Here is a 17,451-nt window from a genome sequence, read left to right on the forward strand (position 1 = left end):
TAGAAAACTTTTGAAGTATTCTATCACACTTGACAATGTGATATGGTAGGAACGAAAACTGTGCGTCGTGGTAATTTCCTCTTTTTCCGCATTTTCCTCTGACGAGCTCTACTAACTTTGCTTTTGCGTTTTTCCCTGACTCGCTAATAGCGACAATTATGTGGTTCTCGACGCACACGCTTATGCTTTAGATCCCGTATGGCGTGATAATTAATCAGAGCACACAGCGTGTCGCGAATGGAAGTCGTGTGCATAATGTAATCTCTAATGAAAAATCATGCCGGGACTGAATTTTGGCTCTACATGAAATATATTACATATGTATATGTGTGTGTGTGTGTGTATAAATGGCCCGATCAAAGCTACTATAATATACGTTATATGTATATACTAATAATCAACGAAATAAAAGGTAATAATTTTATGCGAAGCATTAATCGACATCACGCCGAAATGATCAAGTTACGCAAGTAGATAAAATTACATTGTTGCTTGAACTGCATTGACATGATAGATACATTCCGTATGCTTATTTTGTGTGTGAAAAAATTGATGAAATTATCAAAATTTGTTGCATTATTTTTAAAACTTATTTGCGATGTGAAAAATTTTCGATTACGTTCAATTCCTTCTGAAAATTTATTCGCAACGCGATGTTATCATATTCTAATTATTTTCACTTATTAGACTGGCTTAATAGACTGGCAAGGACTTACCTTACGTAGAGAATGATTTCGCAATCCAAATGCACATCCATCTTCACTTGTCCTCGCTGTTGTCATGGAGGTGACAGCAACTTAGTCGCAATTTAATTGCCGTCCTTCACTTTATTCATCTAACTGAGAGAGAGTCTGGCTACGGAGGTGATGAAGAAACAGAGTGCGATGGAGCGAGTGGGAACGGAGTGCGGTGAACAGAAGGAAAAGAGCTTAACTTTACTTTGGAACTTGGGCGAGCTAGGCTATCCCGTGGGAAATCAATGTCTGACGGTTCAAAGAAGAAAGTCGAAGAGGACGGGGCAGTGATCGCGTGTATGCGTGACTCGATTTATGTGTGATGGTTAATTTGATAGCCAACTCGTGCCGGCTATCTCATCTCTCATCTCTGTTTCTTCCTCTTTGACTTCTTCCTGCGAAACTTTTTGTCCGCCGCGCCGCTTTGCCGATTAAACTTCATGACGGAGAGTTTGGGGAGGATGGGAAGGTGAAGGAGGGGGGGGGGCGCAGGGAATGCAATACGACGAAGAAACACTCTCGAGTAATTAAATAGGAGATCTGCATTTTACAAAGCAATAAGTTACAGGGATTCTTACACGAAACCAAAGCCCCAATTCGAGTCGTGGCATGCGTTTCTTGTTCTCCTATCGTACCTTTCCTTTCTTTCTTTTTTTTTTTTTTTATACAAATGTCAAAACGTAATCGAGCCTGAAGGCAGTGATTGCAAGATTAAAAAGCACAATGTGTTGTCATCCTTTCCTATGTAGAAGATCGTTCTCGAGCTAATTCTGTATCAGAAAACATACGCGCGATATATGTATACGTGCTGTCAAAACAAAACAAAAGTATGAATATCTAAAATTTAAATTCAATTTTAGCATCGGTATTAAGAACCGAAAATAAGTTTCAGTTTATCACTTCGCAGAGCCCCCTGCGAAATTCTCATTTACACTTTTCTCACGAAAAGCCATGAAACATTTTGTTTACTTGTATCGAAAGTGTTATAATTTCGATTTTTTGTTTGTTCGATAGCACGGATGCGCGCAATTCTCATCAACATTCACATTCGCATTTGTGAAAAAAAGTGGCTCGAATTCTCGTGGAAGACTGGAAAAGGACGACGTCATTATCGTCAACGATTTTCCAAAAAAACGGATAATATTAATAGCACCGCGGACGCACGGCCAAACGAGGCGTGCAGATATTAGCCACGACATCGAGATTTTCAGGGAATTATACATAGTTAGCACCTAAAGAAGTTTATCATCGCTCGTAGAAAGTGGCCATGCAATTAATTATCGGCCATTATTTCGTAAGTTTGATTTCGTCAACCACTAGCTTCTGTGCTAGTTTAATTCGCCTCCGAAATGACTTTATTCCCTACACAAAGAGAGAGAGAGAGAGAGAGAGAGAAAAGAAAGACCACTAACTCTCTCAGTAGCGTTATTCAAGTAGCACAAAATTGATATCTATCGTCACCGCCCTTCTGCGCCAGTCTTTCGTCTCTTCGAACTCTGATTTTAGTCTATCGCTTTCAGTCATATGTGAAATATCCGGCGGCTATAAGTTTCTACTCTCGGATACGCGGGAGTTCATCTACGATCTGATTCATTGATCCCGATTCAGTCGTGCCTTCGTCATTTTGATCGGACTCGAGGTCCGATGATGGCTCGGATCAATCACTGAAAAAAGATGTTTTTTTTTTATTTTATAATCAAATCGAGCAAAACGATTCTTTAATAGACGGAACGTCAATATATTTAAAACACATTTGAAATTGTTAGTACTATATATATTGAATATATTACCTGTCACTATTTTCGCTGGTGGCTTCCTCGCTGCAGTCTAAGTCAAGCTCCCCTTGAATGGCGCTCTGTAAATCATCGATCCTCTGAAGCGCCAGTCTGAGGTCATCTCTGGCCACTTTGGTCTCAGCCTCCGCGGCCTCCAAAGATTTCTCTATGTCGCGACGAGCACGTAGGGCCTCCTGCTCTCGCGATATCGCCGCGCTAGCCTCGTCTCGCGCGTCGCGCAGAGATCGTTGCAGTCGTCTGGCCGCGTCCTGGGCGGTCTGCTCTTTTGTTCTGAGTAAGGCTGATTCAGTTTGTAACTTTTCGACGCTTTCCTTCAACCGTGCTATTTGCGTCTGTGAAAATAGAGCAAAGTATATTTAAAAAGAATTTTTTTTAAGATTTAATGCTTAATTGAAATTAAGAGGGATACAATAGGTTCTTGTACGGCTGCAATCAAAATAAATAATTTATAATTAATCGTGAAGAATTTCGACAATACCTCCAAACGCGCTCTCGTAGTTTGTTCCAGTTCGAGCTTGCTTTCGAGTTCCTTGGCACGGAACTCCAGACGTCTAGTGGCAAGGCTGTTTGCGGTTGGATCGCCGAGCTGCTCCACTGATTCTAATCGCTGCGTTAGTTCCGCCAGTTGGTCCTTCAGCGACGACTTCTCTGCCTCGAGTGCAGCGATTTGCACTTGTGCCTCTTGCAATTGGCCTTGCTCCGCGGACACTTGCTGTACTGCGGCTCGATATTTCTTTAAAACCTTTAATTGGAAAATACAGTCCACTTAAAATTATTTAATCTTTAACACAATTTTTATTTTATAAAAAAAATATATATGTAATTGCTACCAAATTGAAAGTTTGTGAAAACCATTGCGCACTTCGTAAGTGTCAGAAATTACACCCCGCGAAAATTAATCACAATGATGAATTATTTTATAATATAATGAATATTAATTTGTTGTTTTTGAAAGTGAAGGATAAAATAATCTAACGTACCTCGGCAAGCTCCTCTTCGTTTTCTTCTAACTGCGACAGCAGCTCAGAGCGTTCGCGATTGGCCGCGTTGGCTCGCTCCTCTGCCTCGGAACGATGTCGCATAGCTTCTTCCAGAGTTGCTTGCGTTTCGTTTAGCTCCTGTTCCAATGCCTGTTTCGCTTTAATCGCAACCGCCCGAGCGCATTCCGCGTCTTCCAACTGATTTTTCAGTTGACGCAGCGCGGCTTTACCCGTCGAATCGCCCTTAGATCTCTCGAGCATTGTTTGCGCATCCCTGAGTAACGCTTTCGTTCTCTTCAAGTCCCTCTTCAACCTGTTTAATTAGATACACATGAATTTAGTTTTTTTAAATTTTTATCACAGCGAAAAAAAGAATTTTTGATAAAAAAATGATAGAGCGGAATGGAAAAGAAGACATTCAGAATCCTGGTGATCACCTTTGCATGGTCTCAGCTTCCGCCGCGCGGTCAGCTCGATCTTGCTCCTCCAGAGCCACTAAGCGGCGCTCCAATTCGTGCTTTTCCCTTAAAAGAATCGTTCTCTCTTCGTGTTCGTTCTCCAGCTGCGACTCGAGAGCTTTAACTTTCTTGTGCGCGTTTCCGCGAACCTCCTCCAGCTCCTCGTCGCGTTGCTGCATTTCCTTGCGCATCTCTTTGCGCTGCTGCTCGATGCTCATCTCCAATCTGAGTTTCGCCTGCTCGAGCAACTGCACTTGGCCAGCCAGATCATCCAACTCTTCCTCCTGGTCCTTCGCGCGTTTCTCCAGCTCGTGCTTCGCTTTCTTCAATTGCGCAACTTCCTCCTCCGTTTTACCACCGAAGGTGAGTTCCTCCAATTCTTGCGTCAACGTACGAAGTCTTTCCTCCTTCAGCTCGATCTCTAATCTCGCGTCCTATTATAATAATACACTCGGATATATAATATTGTATTCAACTTTCTTAAGCTGAGAAAACGCGTGGAACGAGAAGTAAAATGTACTCACGCTCAGATTCTGTTCCACCGTGAATTTTTCCGCGATCGCAATCTCCTTTTCCCTCGCTAATCTTTCACGTTGTGCTTTCTCTTGTCTAAGGTCGTTCATCAAATTCTGAGTTTCCGAATCAAACCTAAATGTAATCATTAGCATAATAAATAAAAAGTGTTTATTTTGTCATTGTGCACTAATTTTACGTGTCGTTAAAACTTGCACATGCAAATTTAATATTTTGTATATAAAAAAAATAGAGATATGAATACATACATATTTATAAAATTTAGAATTTTAATAATATTCTGTACAAAAGAAAAACGAAAATATTCTCGAATATTTACGATGCACAAATATCCCGTTGGGGGTAACAAATTAATTTATATTTGAATGTAAATCAATGATAGAAAGTGTATTGGAGAATGAACTGACAGGGGCAGAGATTTCGGGAACAAATCCAATCTCGCTGTTGTAGCGAGATCGGGTTTAACCACCAGCGAGCGCGTGCTGCATTTAGATTAACAGGAAGCTATCTTCGCAAACGGTCAATCGTGATTTACAGGCGCACCGGACGCGTCGCCAAACGCTGGCAATGTGCATTGGGTGGCGTCACCGGCCTGGCGAAGTGCCAGAGACACTTGTTGCCGCGAGTGAAATGAGAATAGAGCGAGCTACCATTCGATACCGACTCGCCGACCATTAGCCGTGGATTAAATGCGCGAGTGCGAGGTCTCGAAAGCATGACGGAGCGTGCAATTTGCGCATAGTCAATGTAATTTCGTTGATTTATTCGCGTTACTACGAGACTCACTTGCGCTGCTTCTTCTCGAGGAGGTTGTTCCTAGCGGTCTGTTCCTCCAACAGCAATCTTAGATCGTGCATCTCGCCGTTCAGTTTCTGAACTCGTCGCTTCCACTGGCCGACGACTTGCCGTTGCTCCTCCACTTCTTCGTAAGCATCGGCCAACTGCCCGGCGAAACGAGAAGAGCAACGATGAAGACGATAATTCGTCGTGATAATAGGAATAAACTTGACGTACCTTTTTCTCTAACTGTTTCTTCAATCCGACCAACTGCTCCAGATCGTCCTCGTGCTGTTGTGCCATTTTTCTCTTTGTGAATTCGAGCTCCCGGATAGCGTGCTCGTACCGTTGCCTGTAAACGCCGCCGTCCTCGCCCTCCTCGCCATCGGAAGCGACCCCGTTCAAGTCGGCGGCCCTCGCGTACAGCAGTTCCATCTCCAGCCGTTCGGTCGTTTGCTGGAGACTCTTGTTAGCCTCAGTTACATCCTGCAACTCACGCTCGAGCCGCAGCCGCTCCGAGGTCTCGGCGTCGATCCTCTCCGCCGCCAGCGTCGACGTAGAATGCTCCTCCGCAAAGTCCGCGGTCATCTCGCTCAACTGAAACAGTAAGACCACACGTTGCGTAAGGAAATTGAATACGACACGTTATACGGGAACCACGGGATCAACATTACTTGCGCCTCGCATTGTCCTCTGCATCTGTTTTAGTTTGAGATATTTCTAAAGTTGATGTAAAGTAAATCGCATACTTTATTGCATGAAAATTATTTTTCACCTTCAAAGGTTTTCGATAAAAACAATCGAAACCATCTGTTTCGCGCAGCTGTATACGTTACGTTACCTCCTGCATGCCGTCCGAGGTGCGGTCCTCCGAAGCGCGAGACAAGGAGCGCCTCGAAGAACTCTTCGCTACGCTGTTCGATCTGCTGTAATATTGATAGCCGCGTATCATGATATTCGTAGCGCTCTGACTCCTTCCTATCACGCCGCGAGATTTATCTCGCGCATACGGCAAACTCATCGGCTCGTCGTCCATGTCGTCCTTGTGGCCGAGGCTCCGCCACTCGTCCATGATGTGATCGGTACGTTTCAAAAATTGCGAGATCTTCGACGAGAGATACGACGAGGCGGTGGACGAGTCTAAGTGGGACGCGGTAGGTCTGAAGGACTGCTTCACCCTCTGCCGTTCGCAGCCCATTACGAAGTTGAGACTCGCGTCGAAGACGACCGGTGCTTGCTCCTTGATCAGAACATCATCTATCGACGGTGAACGCGTACTCTCGCGGGGATACGTTCTCCGCGGCGGAGTCGAGAAGGTCGGCGACTCCAGCTGCCGGCTTCGCGAGGAGGAAACTGATGGTGATCTCATCCCGGTAGACAGGGATTTCGTGCGATAAGAAACGCTGGAGGAGATGCTGCACGGGGAAGGACTCCGCACGGTGTGACTCGCGCTAGCAGCAATGTGTCCTCTGCCGGACGGTCTCCTCTGATGGTTAAAGTGCGGTGGTAAGGGTGGTCTTTTCGCCAGGCCCTTCGCGGAGCTGAGTAAATTATGGGATAGGCCATTGCTTATCGAATCGTTTCTCTCAAGCGTTTCGTCGGAACTGGTGGTTGTCAAGGCGTTCAGATGCCGATTACTGTGAGAGGGTGGAGGAGTACCTGGGTACCTCGTCGGTACGGAGGGCATCTTGAGCGAGTTGATGCAGGGATGTTAAAATCAAGATTATCGATTCGACGTGCGATTAATCCGATCATGGAAGCGAGAGATGGATTGGCTGAACTTTCCGAGTCCTGATGCCGTCGCGGTTGGCATTTCATCAGTCGGCTGGTTTCTTTCGCAGCTTCATTCGCGAAGCTGAACTCAACGGCCGAGATGCCGAAAACTCGTTACATTACTACGGCGAATTGCGTAACTCCGAGTGACGACGAGGATGTCCGTGTCGGCAAGGAGTCGCGATGCAACTGCCTCTTCCTGGGTCGGCCGATCCGTCGCCGGAGGCGTCCGGCAGTGGAGGCGGTCACCTCCGAGTTATTCTAAGGGGAGGACGGGCGAGAAGGAGAGGTCCAACGAGAGAGATGAAGACGGAGAGAAACGTGCGAGACGGTGATTCTGGCTGTTCGCCAGGTTCCCCGTAAATTTCGTGAGAAAAATATCGAGAAAGAGAGGCATAGAACTAGCGTTTCGCTAGAAAATCTAGCAACTATCGCGCTGCATTTGTAAAAATAGAATGAATGGAAAGAAAAATTACCGCAACCTAGAACGGTTTGACTAGATTTCAGTGCGCTAATAAAAATTAGCACGCGAGATTTATTGTTGTTCATTAGTTACTGACTAATAAAGGATGGTGATTTTATATAATCATTTATTGTTAAGAAGGTACGAAGTAAATATTTTTTCGAGCAACCGTCTCTCTTTATGAAGACGCGTTGATCGCCAGGCGTTTTTTGTGTATCAGAATGGTAATGTAACGCATAGTCTAATGGTCGAGTCACGATAATAGTTGCGCACGCTCGACACGAGCCGTCTGGCATGCTTAACCCAATTGCGCGGCGTGCGTGCCGCGAATGCCTAATCGGGCAGTTTGAGCTTAATGTATCCTTCGAGAGTGCCTCTATTAAGTTCATCATGCGGTCACACGCGAAATCGTTGTGGTAGATAGCAGAACGGGGAGGGGGAGGTGCAATTTGCAGCACGGGTCCCGGTTCAAGTAACGGGCGTTCAAACTACTTTAAGGTTTTTTTCAACCGTCGCGAGAACAAAAGATATTGCGCAATTAAAATCGAATATCTACATTGGATAGTAATCTCGTCGCGTTGACTCACCTTCGCCTCCAGCTTGTCGTTGTCATGCTTCAAGTGATTGCGTTCCTGTTCCAGGCGTTCCACTTTTGCCCTGAGAAGCTCGAGCTCTTCCTATTGGAAATGGAAAAGAAAGGTGTTTGAGATCAATCGTACGGGGAACGTGTGTGTGTATATATATATATATATATATATATGTGTGTGTGTGTGTGTGTCTGTGTGTGTGTGTGTGTGTGTGTGTGTGTGTGTAAAAATTTTACATTATATTATGAAAAATATTCTCTCACCGTTCGCGCCTTTAGCTGATCTTCGGTCCGATGAACATTCAACAAGGGCGCGACTTTCACGTACAATCTCCACCAAGGCCATTCGCGTACGGACATTAGCTTCCTCACGTTCCTTTGGATGCATCGCACTGCAAGATCTTGCAGCTGTAAGAGAATTTAATTTACAATTCGATCCGGATTGCCATTATATTTTATGAACTGCCGCTAAATTGTTATTATTAAAAATGAGACGCGAAGATATCTACTGGGCGATCTATCTTTCTTTCCGTTACTTAGCGGATTAAAAACACGAGAGATCTCTATAAACGCGCCGCAAATCCTTTACAGATTTGGAGCCATTAGCGCGAATGAGATTGCAATTTTTGCAACGACAGCTGTGATTTCAGTATTAATCGAGCAAAACAAGGGAAAGTGTTCGCTTGCAATTTTCTACGTGCATGCGCTAACAACTCCTTTCCTTCTAAATCTTAACGCGGTCATGTTTGCGGCGTGTTTCAATTTGGAAGGAGCATAGGCGACCCACTTTCAAAGTGTTGAGTTTGCGCCGCGCTAAATAGCCTCTGCATCTCGCCTGCAGCAGAATGATATGGCCCGTGAGCTTCTCGTCCCTCTGAGCTTCCAGCCGTTCCAAGGTGCCCGATCTGAAGAATATCTGCGAACAAGAATAGACGTCCGTCGATTTATTCGTCGATTAATATTAATTAGCGCTTAGAATAGCAGTCCGTCATTAAGTTCGTCTCAATTAAACGCGGTACTTTGCCTACATTTGCGTACAAACGGATAAGAAGAAAAAAAAAACCGCATGTCGAACCCGAGTTCAGGGGCGGCGGTAAATGTTAAAATATGCATGGCATAGTTTTCAGCTGCTTTCATCTCGTATGGTAATGAAGGACGAGCACGCATAGCTTCTGGAGCGTAAAGATATATTGTGTGCGATATCGCGATATTGCATTAGAGACGATGTGTTTTTACATAAGAGTATGCAACGAATATACGCGTATGGTGTAGGTACATTAACAGTTACGTTGACAGAGTCACTTTCAGTTTTTCATCTGTTATGCATCGTTACGAATTATTAATAATCGGCATGCTTCGAAAGAAACTCTAATCGTTCAAAGATATTTAGACAGTGTGATAATCGCTTTCTGGATGTATAAATAAAATTAAAATATCAATTGAAGAAAAATTTAATTCCAACGACTCAGGCAATTAATTCGGATCTCTTAATATTATGACCATCTTTTAGTTATTATCACAAAATCGCGATTCGTCCCGCGGCATATGTGATGAACGATACTCGACACGCACAGTACTCAACGTGTCCTAATTATCTAGTCAACCTATTAATTGTTACCTGTTACCGAGCGCTATCAATATTTAAAGCTAATGATTGCGTAATATCTACTTAGGACGAACCTGTCGTCCATTTTCCAAGCATTTGTCATCGATTTGACAACAATCGATATTGTTATCATCGCAAGACGTCAAACGATCCTCCTGTTTAAGGATGGCGCTCTTCTTTTCCGGCTTGGCTAGTCTATGAACGATCGTCGCGTCGAAAAGCTTCACATCGTCATCTCGATCGATCCTATCGAAGTATTGCTGTCCCTTGAAATCATTCGTCTCTTTTTGACTTTGATTCTCCATAGTTTCCTTCCACTCCACGTCGTTCTCGTTGCTTATGTGGCCGCTGTCCTCCGAACAGTTTCCGTCCGACGTGTAACCGCTGTAATCGTTCGCGCCTTTAGATTCCTTCTTTTTCAAGGTAGAAGTTTCGATAACAGGAATATCCGCGGGTCGCGGCTTGATCGGAACTTCCCGAGGAGATTCCTTGGAGGATTTGACGTTCTTGCAATTGAAGAAGTTGACCAGGTGCTCGATATCGTTGGCTCTCTTACCGATACACTGCTTCCTCTTCGTCTCCTGCGCGTTATTGACGATATCGTTTCCAATTCGAGTCGACTGATTGACGGCTTTTCCGGAATTTGCAACGTAGACCGTCTTCACGTCTTCAGAATTCTGGTTACCTTTGCTCTGTCTTTCCCAGTTACGTCTAAGTTCCTGAATGGAAGAGTCCTTACCTCTTCTCGATTTATCGGTTTCAATTTCTTCCGATTTCTTAGAATTCTTGATCTGATTAGGTGTATAATCTTTTACAACGCATTCCTTTTGCTTCGACTCTTCTTCCGTCTCCGTATTATCTTTAAAAATATCCACTGCCTTTCTCCTCTTCAGTTCTTCGTCCGGACTTCTCGGACTTCTCGGACTTTTCTTGCTTTCGTTATCGTCAGAGTTATATTTCTCTACAATAATATTAGTCTTGCTGTCGTGCAGGGCCTCTCGATCTTCGTAGACAATTTCCGTTCTACGGGGAGGAGCGACATCCACGACATCCACAGACACGACCGTCTCTTTAGGTTCCAAGTCGTCTTCTAGCTGCGCCATTAATCGTGCTGCTCTCTCTTCCAGATTACTCGTCGACGTTGAGATCCTCGAGGCGCTCAGCTTCGAAACATGCTCAAGGGTCTCGCGACAATTTTCGTAGATACGCTCATCCGATGCGACGTCGAGATCGAGTTCGAAGCTAATTATCTGGCCAGTTGGCTCTCCGACGCGATCTACTTGCGATAGATCGGCGAGAGATCGGCCGAGACCGGTAGATCGAGCCGCCGGAAGCGGTATCTTGCTTGGCCTGAAGACCGAGTTCAGCCTCGCGGGTGCACCGTAATTCTTCCTGCATTGATTGTAATCCACTTTCGGTGTCTGAACGTTCCAGAGACTGGTAGACCTGTTGATGAGCGATAAACTTTTTCGCGACGTCGGTTCCGCCTTCTTTCCTTTCTCCACCGAGCTTCTTTCCAACGGGATTGGAATCCATCGTAAGGATGCTGCGGGATTCGTTTGATTGTCCGCGGACACGGAGTTCAAACTGACTGAACGATCCAGAGTGCTCTTTCGCTGCAGCGCCTCGGGCTTAGCCGGCATCTTGTCGGGCGCGTAAGTGAGACCCTTTTTCAGCAACGCTCTGTCTTCTAATATCGTGCACGAGGACGACGAGCTGACCGACTTGCAAACCTTCTTCTTGTCGTTGCTGCGCGCAGGAGATGGGACAGTTTTTGCCGTATCCGGTCGGCTCTCGGTCGGGGATCGTTTTACAGGCTTCGAGGGCGAAGTGAGCCGGGGCTTCGAGGAATCCGAATTGTTGGAGCCACGACGGGGCGAGTTAATCGCGTCATTGGTCATCTTGATGGATATCCTCGAGGTTACCGACGATTTTATAGAACGAGTCGATTGGACCGGAGTAATCGTGGGATTCGCCGCCCGGTTTGATTGGTTCTGTTTTTTGGCGGATGAAAGTGATGCCTTTGAGACATTTGGGCTGCTCTTGGCCTTAACTAAAGGCGCACCACCGCCGCCGACCGCGCATTTAGATACGTTATCGAACATGATGGAAAACCTGAGGTCAAATTCAATAAGGGAAAAGAACAAATCGTTATCGCGGGGATAACGTATTCAATTTTAGTATCTTCTAATATAGTAATGTTATTATAACATCTGTTGTTATTATTAAGTTGTTCGTCGTATTGTAGTTTGTATACATTACTGAGTCAAATTTCTGATGTATTGGAAATAAATCAGTGCTTGACGCTTATTAGACGTGTAAACGCGTTTCGTATGTTTTCTTCAATAAAAATTAACTTTGAGGCTTCTTCGTGTTGCCTTACTTTTTCAATGCAAGTATCATGATTTTTAATGTGCCATTTTATTGAAATTTTTCTCATTATATATTTAATACAATTTTCCATAAAGAAATTGGAATGCACAAACTTTTTCCAATATTATCACGACTTCTAATTACATATTAATTAAACATAGTCTTGAATAGATCAATTTTGAAGCATCACCACTTAAAAATTAATCGTATTTTCTTGAGCGTTTGACTTAATTAGATATTGTACAAGCTAATTAGACAAAAATCAATTACAGTAAACACTGTTTCGAAAAAACATTGTTTATAAGCTTTAAGTGAATTACTTTAAATACTACTTATAGATTGTTTGTTTATAAACTATTAGTTTTTGTTTATAAACATGTATTCATATTTATTATTTTCACCTCTGTGATACTACAGCACTGTTTCAAATCGTGTTCTTCACATTCTTTTCGTACAGTCTAAAGCACGATATAAAGCAATATATTATTTCGTAAATTTCATATTACGAAATGAATGTGCTTCCGTACGTGCACGAACGATATGTGGCCGGACACTCGAAATTCATAAAGTATTGTAAAATCTGTAAAATACAGACGGTATATAATATATATAAATCACACGCGATATGGGATCTCGATACATTAAAAATTTAACGTCAATGCCAGATCGTTCACCGCACTTGTCGTCAACTCGAGATCGCACCCTCGATCACTGACACCAACGAGATCGCGATAATTCTCGCACTTGCTGACGCTGCGGGATGAATGGCTGTTGGAGAGGAGAGCTTTTTCTCTCCTCTGCCGCGCGCAGAACGAGCCGCGACTAAGTGCCGTAAAAGAGCCGCGTAAAAGTGTATACGCACCCGACTGCGAGAGCAGAAGAGCGAAGAAGCGAAAGAGAGAACGGCAGACAAGATACGGAGAGGCAGGAGTGAGGGAAATAAAGGGGAGAGGATTGAGGGCCCGGGCGAGGGGGAAAGGAACAGATTATCTTGAAGCCGGTTGAACGCAGCGGCCTGCAACTCTCAACTGGCAGGAAGATACAGCCGGTTAATGCTCGGGTTTGCCAGCTTATCATTTTCATTGAAGGGAGTACACGTCGAATTTTTTTGCTTTAACAAACTCGAAGACGCGGGAGACAAACCGGAAGGCGTAACAGCTAGAGAGAGAAAGAGAGAGAAAAATTCTCTTAATGTTTCGTTATGTCGAGAGGTTTTCGGGGCAAGCGATATCGGCGAGATTACGACGGAAGAAAGTTTTCAGAGTGCATTATATACCTTTGAAGATATATGATGACGAAACAAATATTTGTTTGTTGAGATGTTAAAGTTTCACCAAAATTATTGAGAATTTTTGAAAACGTGATTTAAAATCTTTTATTTTTCACATTATTTGTCATAATTATATTACTATTATTAAACCTTTTGTCATTTAATCTTTGTCATGAAGAAATCAATTAAGAAAATTATTTCAATATGGCTTGCGATTTGTTAGAATTAACTTTCCTTTTTATATGACGTACACTGATAGATTACGTGTCTTATAGCGAAATAAATGGCTTCTGAAGAAATGCATAATAGGTGCAACAGCCGCACGTTAAGTGTACTGTAATACTTGGTTAATTAAACACGCGCAACAGAGATATTGTGTAAAGCACATTTGGCAATTTCCGACCCTGTCTTCCTTTCATTAATTACACGGCGGGACGACTCGTTCCCGAGATAAAACACCCGTTAAACGAATGTCTGTACTAAAGTCGACAGAAACGAAACATTTGAGGTCTTTAGATGTTACACGCGCTGAAGCTTTAAAAGAAGTTACACGGTTTTGCAACGTATATTCTTACTCTCGAGTTAATTTCGAGTGAAACGATATTTCCTGCGTCGAGATAAAGTAACCGTTACGCGAATAAGCCAATCAGTGAATAAGGAAACGGTGTACTGAGAATTCTTTTAGATCTCTTACTTTGGTAAGAGAATCTTGTTATATTAATTACGTCGACTGCGCGTCCTTCCTCCCGTCTCTCTTTCATCTCTCAAATCGAAAACACGGTCGCTTTGTATGTAGATAAAAAGTCCATTCAGAACGGGGTTCGTTGATTAGCAATATAGACGACTAAAAGCAGTGATGATTTGATTGTAGCCGTTGACCAGATGTGAGAACGCTATAAGCCGACATTCAGAATTATGAAAGGAAAATTATGATTTACGTGTCGGGTAACGCTTGCTTTTATCATTTGCATCTTTTTACATAATAATATAATTTTTACGTTTACAGAAACAATTTCTTTGGCAAGTTTTTCAAAGAATTATTTATTGTACAATTTTTATTTGTGGACGGCTAAAATTGTAAAATATCGAGCAAAAAATTGCAAAATGTTACCAAGCTGTAAAATATTGACAGGTCAAAACGCCCATTTCAATCGGTTGCGTTCGAATAAGGCAAAGGCCAAACCGCAAAGTAAAGGCCGTCGATCTTCGCGTGGGTCAATTCGGCTGCATTCCCGGTAACGATCGTGCTAAGATCGTCCGTAATACCGGCGTCTCCATCGTTCGGCAATGAGAAAGCACTCGAGCGGCTCGGTGCTTTACTTACAAGCCGATGACGTTTACCGTTATCGAAGCTAACAGGTACCGGTGGCTATAGACTTTCTCCCTCTCTTTCTCTCGCAGGTTAATTAAGAAATCGACGACTTTCTCTCTTTTTCTTTCTCTCTCTTTCTCTCCCTTCTCCCCTCGACTGCGAACTTTGTTTTTGAAACGCGAAACGAACCTGTACCTCTCTGCCCCGCCGATCTTTACTTTTGCTAAGATTATAATGAACCGTATTCACCGAAATGAAGGAATTCCTCCGAGGTAACGTTCTCTTGAGAAATAATTACTAGAACAAGGCGTATAAAATTTACAATTAATTTCGAGCAGATTCCAAGTAGTTTTATTATTCCCGTTGCCGAAAGTTCAACGACACGAATCAAACAAATCGTGCTTCAATAATGCGAATCACAGCAGGTTTGGGAATATTCTCTTTAAATTTCCTAGAGTGAAATATCACTCTAAAAGAGTGAAAATCGAACATATCCATGTTCGAGTGATTTGTCACTCTAATAAAGTGAAAATGCACTCTATAAGAGTGAATTTTTACTCTTATAGAGTGCATTTTCACTCTAATTAGAGTGACAAATCACTCGAACATGGATATGTTCGATTTTCACTCTTTTAGAATAATATTTCACTCTAGGAAATTTAGAGAGTTCGGGCCGCATTTTACGTTCTCGTAGTTCGATGAAACGCGAGGGCTGTAATAGCTCGTGCAGTGCGTCGGCACCTTGTTTTCTCCTTCCTAAGACAGTCCTGAACAATTGACTATTTATCCCAGGCAAACATATCCACCCTCCGGAACGAACCGGAATCCCCGGATCGATCGGGATTTACGCGCTCGCACTTGTGGAAACCGCGTACGCGCGCACTCCGCGAACAATCCCGCGGCAAAAAGCGAACTCCTTCGCGTTCGCGTAATGTCAAGGCCGAAGGATCTGTGGTCGTCGCCCGGCGACCGACGACGTCTCGATCTCGACCGAGATCAACCGCGAACTGAGGTGTGCAGGAGTGGCCGTGCTACAGTCGTCGTCGTCCTCGTCGTCGCATCGTCGGAAAGCTCGTTCCGCATCAGGTGCGCGTCCCTCCATTTCGTTCCCCACCACCACGCAGGTGATGTGTCACCGACACATGCATAAATCTCGCACATTCGAATCTCCGCGTACCTTCGCGTCTCACTCCCCCGTCAACGCGACCGTTCGTACCGCGAGAGTTCGTACACAGAGAGAATTTTCTCTTAAAATTTACCCTTGAAATATAGTTTTTATTTGTGGGGTAATGTGTGACCCCAGGAATTTTATTATACTTTTTAGTAAATTTTACTAAAAGAGTGTAGTAAATTTTACTATACTTTTAATAAATTTTACTAAAAAGTATAGTAAAATTTCTCGAGTTCACACATTATCTCACAATTACCAAATTTTGAAGATAAATTTTAAGAGAAAATTCTCTTCGTGTACGTAAATCTCGTGTCGGAAGAGGCAGCAACTCAATTAATCAAAATCAATAAACGCGATTACGCGAATAATAAATGATAATAATTCTCTACACTGAGAGAAAAAATAGTTGCATTAACCATAATTTATAGTTATTTTTGGCCGTAACAATATTTTTATGGTTAAATTAACAATATAAATTATAGTTAACTTAACACTACATTATTGTTACAATAGCTATAGCATGCGTTTATACAACCATATGTTTGGTTAAACGTGCCATAATTGTGATTTATGTATGGTAGAATATGTATGGTAGAAATTATTATAATTTATAGTAAACTTTTTAGTTTATAGTAAAATTTTTATCCTGTTTGGCACAACTATATAGTTATTTACACTAACATTATAGCAATAATAACTATAAAAATGATATTTGCAACTATAATTATTTTACTATGCAATTATAGTTGCAAATACTAAACACTTTTCTCTCAGTGTAATGTATTCCGATTACATGTTTCCGAGTCTATCGACTCCGAGAGTTACTTCATTGTCATTACGATTTCCTCGTAGCCAGGCCGTGGACGTGCGCGTTTCGTTTTTGAATATGCATGAGAGATATGAGTATCGAGAAAATTTCACGGATTCGAAAGTGCAAGGGAAAGGTATCGGAGATTTGGAGTATCGTGACAGGTGGACCTTGAATGGAGGAGCATCGGTGCACCCCGCCAAATGGACTCAGGACCGGTCCGGACCGGCGGAGCCCTCCCCTCTCTCTCTCTCTCTCTCTCTCTTGTTTTCTTATCTACCCGAATAAGGCACTCGACGATTCCCCATTTCGCCCGTTCGCTTTTTGCCTTTCCGGCCCCCGCTCCTCCACTCGACGAAACGCGTTCGCTCTAGAGCCTCGCGTAATAGAAATTCAGGTAGCATAATTCACGGAGGAGAAGATCTCGCACATCTCACACATGATGCACACGTGGAGGATTTACGGCTTTACACGCGAGAAATCCAGGAAGCCCGGCTCTACTGTTCGCCGGCGCTTCGCTCGGCGCCGGCCTCGGCGCGAATTTTTCGAGCGTATTGCGGAAACGGGGACGCGGGGCCGTTCGCCTCGCTCGGACACGTAGAAAAGGTCCCACTGCATCTCTCGCCGCGCTCTCGTCCGTGCCGCGTCGGATCGATAGATCCTTCATCGCGGGGATGGCCGCCGCGATGAAATTCGAAGCAGACGCGCGCTTTGGAAAGCGGCGAGAATGTCCGCTGGCCTACTGACAGAGCGGGAGAAAGGGGAGACGAGACGGCGGGAGAAGGGAGCCGCATAAGAGGAGAAAAGACG

At 43.6% G+C, this 17,451-nt stretch overlaps 1 protein-coding gene across 7 annotated transcripts in view; it reads right to left on the minus strand.

Annotated features, from left to right (window-relative positions):
• Window positions 1-1,258: 1,258 nt before the first annotated feature.
• LOC105835500 (unconventional myosin-XVIIIa) overlaps window positions 1,259-17,451 on the minus strand; it is a 51,967-nt gene continuing 35,774 nt past the window's right edge. For 5 of the 7 annotated variants that reach the window (XM_012678843.3, XM_036286301.1, XM_012678844.3 and 2 more), the window contains 11 exons: window positions 8,889-9,017; window positions 8,366-8,509; window positions 8,103-8,192; window positions 5,517-5,876; window positions 5,289-5,443; window positions 4,493-4,616; window positions 3,948-4,402; window positions 3,511-3,823; window positions 3,009-3,272; window positions 2,525-2,862; window positions 1,259-2,398 (listed from right to left, as the gene is read on the minus strand). In XM_012678843.3, coding sequence (XP_012534297.1) covers window positions 2,392-2,398; window positions 2,525-2,862; window positions 3,009-3,272; window positions 3,511-3,823; window positions 3,948-4,402; window positions 4,493-4,616; window positions 5,289-5,443; window positions 5,517-5,876; window positions 8,103-8,192; window positions 8,366-8,509; window positions 8,889-9,017 — 2,379 coding nt within the window. In that variant the 3' untranslated portion in view covers window positions 1,259-2,391. The other 2 variants (XM_028189346.2, XM_012678846.3) reach the window with 2 other exon arrangements.

Source organism: Monomorium pharaonis, chromosome 4 (assembly GCF_013373865.1).
Source record: "Monomorium pharaonis isolate MP-MQ-018 chromosome 4, ASM1337386v2, whole genome shotgun sequence".
Classification (NCBI taxonomy): Eukaryota; Metazoa; Arthropoda; class Insecta; order Hymenoptera; family Formicidae; genus Monomorium; species Monomorium pharaonis.